The sequence below is a fragment of the Opisthocomus hoazin genome, chromosome 3, assembly GCF_030867145.1.
Source record: "Opisthocomus hoazin isolate bOpiHoa1 chromosome 3, bOpiHoa1.hap1, whole genome shotgun sequence".
NCBI lineage: Eukaryota > Metazoa > Chordata > Aves > Opisthocomiformes > Opisthocomidae > Opisthocomus > Opisthocomus hoazin.
In genome coordinates, this window is record NC_134416.1 from 10,582,561 (window position 1) to 10,588,830 (window position 6,270).

The 6,270-nt window shown below is 40.6% G+C and overlaps 1 protein-coding gene across 5 annotated transcripts in view; it reads right to left on the reverse strand.

The window, feature by feature from the left end:
- The window catches only part of EFR3A (EFR3 homolog A), an 88,988-nt gene extending 82,972 nt beyond the window's left edge, over positions 1-6,016 (reverse strand). For 4 of the 5 annotated variants that reach the window (XM_075415542.1, XM_075415541.1, XM_075415538.1 and 1 more), the window contains exons 1-2: positions 5,951-6,016; positions 3,011-3,064 (exon numbers count right to left, since the gene is read on the reverse strand). In XM_075415542.1, the coding sequence (XP_075271657.1) occupies positions 3,011-3,020 (10 nt within the window). In that variant the 5' untranslated portion in view covers positions 3,021-3,064; positions 5,951-6,016. Of the gene's footprint in view, positions 1-3,010; positions 3,065-5,495; positions 5,656-5,950 lie in introns of those variants that run through there. The other variant, XM_075415539.1, reaches the window with a different exon arrangement.
- Positions 6,017-6,270: the final 254 nt, after the last annotated feature.

The following is a 6,270-nucleotide window of genomic DNA, read 5'->3' on the forward strand; positions in this document are numbered from 1 at the left end:
TGCCTGTACTGCAAAGGCCATCTGGTTACAAGTTATTGGGTTTTGTTTTTAAATAAAAGTACTAATTAATCTTTTAATCCACTGTTTCTTTGTGATAAGGCAAATCTACGTGGTTAAAAAAACAGCTGTGGCTCAAATCGGTCTACTCCTACTGTATTATAATAGCAATAAGGAAACATATTTTCTTTCTCAACGTTTCAGAACTTGCATTTCAACTTCAGATGAAGACACCATGCTTCTAAGCGTATCTTGCATCAATGCCCATGTTACTTGCACAAGAGGAACTATACATAAAGTTACAGCTACAAAGAATACAGGGAAAAGCAATGCTTTGGCAAGGTTGCTACAAGTGCGGCAGCAATTATAGACCATTACACCTCCTCTACGGACCAGATTTTAATACAAGTGCCACGCCAAGGCTAGGCAAAACCAAGCACTTCTACATTTTAAGATTCAGAGAGCAGACTGAAAATTTTCCATTTATGGGCTATAACTGTATTGAGATTAAAACCTTAACATTATTTCATTAAGGACTCAATGCAGCACTATATCCCCATATTCCTAAGTGGGATGGCTAAACAGCAACATCAGTAGAAAATTTGATAATCCAGTATGTAACAAACAACTACTGTCAGAGACAAGCACATATGACTGAGATGTGGTTAAATGAGAAGAACATGACCTCTGGTTAACAGCCTATGTTCATCTCTCTCCCTCTCAATACCACGCCCAGTTCTGATTACATGCCTATTTTCTGGACAGTCAGTATTGAGGGAGACAAAAAGTGTATTGTCCTGTGAATATTTCATGCACAATAACTTCAAGACTGACTTCTACAGTGTCCCTAGGAACAGCTAAAGTACCTGGGAAAGACAAGTCTCCTTGTCCAGTCTTTCCATAATACCACTATCTTGGCCTCTCCTGACCTTCCAAACCACCACTTAAGACCTAGACTTTCCCTAACTACTGTACTGAAAAAAACGAGTAAAAATGTAACCAGAACTGATACAGAGGCGCAGGAAAGTAAGCAGAACACCACTGGAAGAGAGAGTTTGTCAGTGTGACCTGAGAACTCCATCAAACTTGCCTTTTAACTAGATAACTATTGTTATACTTTGTTTATAAAGAACTCATTCTAGCATGACAGAAAACATTTTTGGAAAATATTTCACTCTAACAGCCTTTTCCACATTTTAATCCAAAAGATGCTCAACACGCTTCTTGGTGTGTGGGATGCGAGAACTCCACGTGACAAAAAAAAAAAAAAATCCCAGCCTTTACAAACAACTCGGATTTCAGGGACAAATACTTCAAGATTTCAAACACTAAATATTATCAACCTGTTTCATCAATATGCTCCAAAAAGAATCCTGTGGAATCTCTTGAGAAGCCTTAATTAGCAGGCAGAAGCTTTCCCTTTCACATGCAACGTAGTTGAAGTCTTGAAGGCTGTCTCTATGCACACTGATGAAAAGTACAACTAGCTGGTGTGCTAGTTGAATGTGATGCTTGCTGACATTAAAATCTAATCATACTCCATCACCACAATATTCGTAAGGAAAATAATAAGAAAGTACCATTATTCCATAAGAATTGCATCACACACACATCCGTTGGGCTACCTTCCCTTCACCCGTACACTTAAACTCATTAATACACATAGAAGAGAAATAAATGGCTGCGTAGTTCTGAGTGTGTCGCTACCAATAAATATTGCAATCAGTTGTTTTGGTCTCCTTTGAGTTTCATCTGACTCCGCAGTAATGCAGACTCTACGTGCATTAGGGTAAGCAGTGTTAAGGATGGCCCTGAACATAAGTATACCTGGTTTAGAAAAAAAATTGTCTTACTTTTCCAGTTTAATTGTCTAAAAAACCCACACACTCCTTCACAGCAAAAGTATCAAAATAAATGCCTTAATGGTACTAAACACTGCAACTGAAACAGAGCAGCAGTTCATTGTATCACAAAAGTTGAACCATAGTACAGTTGGAACAATTTATGCCAGCTGCTTCTGATGTAAAGGTACAATATAATACATACATATTCGGCACTATTTTGTTACACAAACTCATGTCTGTATAGAGGAGTAATTTCAATTATTTACCAGAAAACCAGAGAACCCCTAAATACTTACAGTAAGGTATTTTACATGATAGTAGTTCAAACAACGCAAAAATGTCTTACAGTAATTCTATATTAAGTATTCAGTAGTCGCATCTCATTACAAATCTTAAGTCATCACAAAAAAAAAAATGCTCAAACATTTCCTCATAAAATTAAACATTTGTGCAATTCATTACAAACTTATAATTAAAGTACACTGGGTATGATTGGTACAGTAACTTTATGAAGACTTCTTTACCCTCTGGACAAAACAGACTGCTTTATCCAAAGACTGATGTTAGAAATTTTACTAAACACCATGCAGGGTTTTTCTAAATAGAAAAGAGAAAAATATAAAAAAAAATAGTTGGAATTAATATTATTATAACACATTTCATAACTTGAGTCTTTCTGTTAGAGAAATTTGGCTCTCTTCAAGGTCAAAATTTGATTCCTAGAAATATCTGCCTCAAAAATCTCGTTTAACTTTGAGTGCTAAAATTTCTAAGTCATATCAGTTTATATACTAAATAGTAATTCTACCTTCTATAAACAGTATTTGTAATTTTCCAAAGCTACAATTATAGCTAAATAGAAGTATCTTTTTATTTTCTGAACACAACAACTTCAGAACATACTTAAAATCACAACATTCATCAATGTTAAAACTGTGAACTTTCTATTGAAAAAGATGATGCAGAGCATGTACTGGGTTCCTGTGAAATATATATACGGACCCTTACAAAGGCAGAGGCTGGATAATACTTAAAATATTAAATACCTTAACAATGACAGCAAGTATCATAATTTGGGTTTTTTTCCATTTTACTTTTGGTAGAATTTTTAACCCTCAGAGAAAATTTCGTAAACGCCCCTTAATACTGTCTCAAGGTACAATACTTACTGCCAGGCATTGTTAGTCAGGAATCTGTCTTCTAATTCGCAAAATTACAATAAGCTATAAAGAAAACAAAAAATGAAGTCAAGACAATAGCTTTAGACAAATTTATGTCCAAATATATGTAGAAACTTATGCAGTATGAGTCTAAGGCACATTCTTCAGCTCCAGTATCAAAGGCTGTTGCCACAGAAACCCAGACATCGTTTTATCTGACCAGACTATATGTAGGTTTTTCCAGTTCTTCAAATTTAGTCATTCTCTTCTTGCAGTTGATGCCTGAGTAAACATTTTTCTCTGTGTTTATTTCTCTAGGACCTTTCGGACTGCCACTGTTTATGATGCTACACTGTGTATAGCCTTACAGGATACTTCCACTTCAAATGTAAATCACAGCACTTCTTTTAAATGCCTGTGAAAGAAAAATTATGCTGAAGAATCAGTGTGTGGCACTTTCTAGGACATTTTCCACCAGTATCAAAAAATACAGATTTTAGATCTGAGACTAAACTACTAAAAAAAATAGCTCCTCAAAGGATTTTTGATGCCATTACCTATTTTCATACAATTAACTCACAAATAAGAAAAAAAAAAAAATCTGTTAAAGAGATTAAGTGTTGCTGTTCTCAAGGCAAAATAATTTTATTTTTTTTAAAATCATGCTAATAGTTGTTTATATATGCACACCAAAAAACTATAATCCCAGACAGTGATAATGTGAGAATAAATATTTTATTTGGTCATTTAATATGTTTTAATGATTACACATTAAAGCAATAGTTACTAAAAATAAACTTTATTCTCATTGTATATGTATTTCAATCAAAGGTTCTAATTTGCTCATAGCAACCGTGATTAAAAACAGTGCTTCAAAGTAATTTATGCAAAATATCCTATCCTGTTAGGAGGATGCATGTCCCTCTCCAAGGACAGAGTTAGAAGCAGCATAATTTTGTAAAAGGAAATATGTGCTGTGGATTGTGATGTTCCACAGACACACGGGAAAGTGAAATCTCTAATTTAGAGTGTAGTTAAGAACTCAGCTGAGAGATTACAGAAAACAGATTTACTGACGTATTAGAACATAAAAATGCAAAGAGCCTGATGAGAGGTTCAAGGGAGTCAAGTGCCAGACTCGGAGCGTTTTACTGACCATCACTAGCCATCAGAAATTTAATACATTTTGATAGAACATTATTGCTGTTGCTGCTAGCAAAGTCAACTAACTTTAGAAGGTATTCATGCAGAAATTACTAGAAAAGTTGTGTAAGCAACTAAGATAGGCGTTCAAATTGAAGATTTTGGATTTTCTTTTTTAATAGCTCACTGGATTTCTAATCTTTCTGTGATCTGTAAAAGGACCCATTTCTGTGACCAAAAATTCAATATAGAGGTGGCCTGGCTTCTACATGCAGAACACACTACACAATTTCTTCTCCATAAAATGATCAATCACAGGCTTGTGACGCCTAGGCAAAGTTTAGTCCACAAATGCTGATATCTGTTACAGCAGAACTAAAATAAAATAAGAAGCTTCCCACCATGAGTCTGCTCTGCTGCTTGTCACTGAATTAAATTTTACATACCAAGAGAGGGGAAAAAAATTCATCCCATTCTAGCAGCAGTTTTCAGACAAATACTTAAATTGTTAAAAGTCTTAAATAAAACTTGTGCATAAGCCTTTACATGTATCATGGCACTACAATCAAGATTCCGACCCCAAACCACCAATTTCTCAGGGAAATTTTACCACACGTTTAAGAGCATCCTTACACTGAGTGTTCTGTCATGATGCCCAGAATACTACAGATACTCACGAAAATATTTCAAATTATTTTGAATGCACTACAAAGGCTCCAGGAAGTAGAAGACTACCTGTATCTCCCCAAAGCCTTAGCTGTTACTCTGGTTTTAGTTTGCCTACTCAATTTGCACTGCAAGCCACCCGATGTAGCTTAACAAACTACAACATGTGAAGTAGTGAACTTTGTTTTGACATAGGAATTAAAGCTCTGGTTCTAAGTTACAGGCTTTTCCACAAACTCTCCAACAGAGTACAGAGGTGTCTCAGTCCACACCATGATCTTTTTTTCTTCCTAGCACCTCAGCTCAAAGTACCATGGGATGCCTGCCTAGAAGTCTGCAGCTTAAGGAAAGCGAAGTTGTACTATAATTAGCTCTCAGTAACAGGATTTGTGAACCTCTATCTCCATTACCTAAAGCATGCCTCCGTGCTGCACGATTAACTTTAAAGTAAGAAATGAAGCTCACGGCTTGCAAGTTTACATCGTGTTCGGTTAACGCTTAGCAAGACTTGGCTGTGTAATGGTCCATTCGAAGAAGACCAGCTTAGGGAAATCCCAGGGCCGCAGCCCTCCACCGCTCGGCTGCTTCCAGACTGGTACCACAAGGATGCCCGGCCACGGCAGACACGGCTGTACAACAAGCCTTCCCTTACAAGACACCTAAGGCAAACAAGGGTTTGACTTACGGTCGCCTCGCGGAAGGCCTCTACCTCACGCGGGCCCCACCCAACGGCGGCAGCACCTCAGGCTGGGAAAGGCGAGGGGGGTCCCGCTCGCTACCACAGCCCCGCCGGGACAGCTCCGGCGGCGAGCAGCCCGCCAGGACGGGGGGACAGCAGGGAGCCTGCCCACCGGGGCACCTCCAGCCGGGCCTGAGGCGACGTCCCGAGGCTTCTCCTCCCGCCTCGCTCGCTCGCTCGCTCGCTCTCTCACCAGCCGCCCCCACCGCCCCGAGGGCTCCCGCCCCGGCAGGTCGGCCCGAGCCTCCTGCCGCCGCCCCCCCTCAGCGCCCGCCCGTCTGGCGCGTACTCCTCGCTCCCAAACGCGGAGAGCGGCGAAGGGAGCGGAAGAACGGGGAAAGAAGATGGCTGTGAAGGCGAAGACAAGTGAAGGCACCGCTTCCTGGCTGCCCAGGACTCACCTCAGCCACCTCTCCGACTCGCTTTAGCAGGCGCCATCTTCCCCCCCCCCAACCCCATGAAGTTGCCCGGGGCGCAATGCACGCCGGGAGTTGTAGTTCTATGGGGCCGTTCTTGTTCCATTCTCCGCCCATCCCTCCCCACAGACAAGCAGCGACAAGGGGTCACAGCGGGAGGAGCCGCCCCGGCACGGCTCGGCGGCCCCGGGGCAAGGGTCCGCCTGGACAGGGCGGAGCGCAGCCGCGGAGGGCGAAGGCCGGCGCGGGCGGACACAACTCCCAGCGACCTTTGCGGTGAAGACTCGCCGGCGCCCGCAAACAGA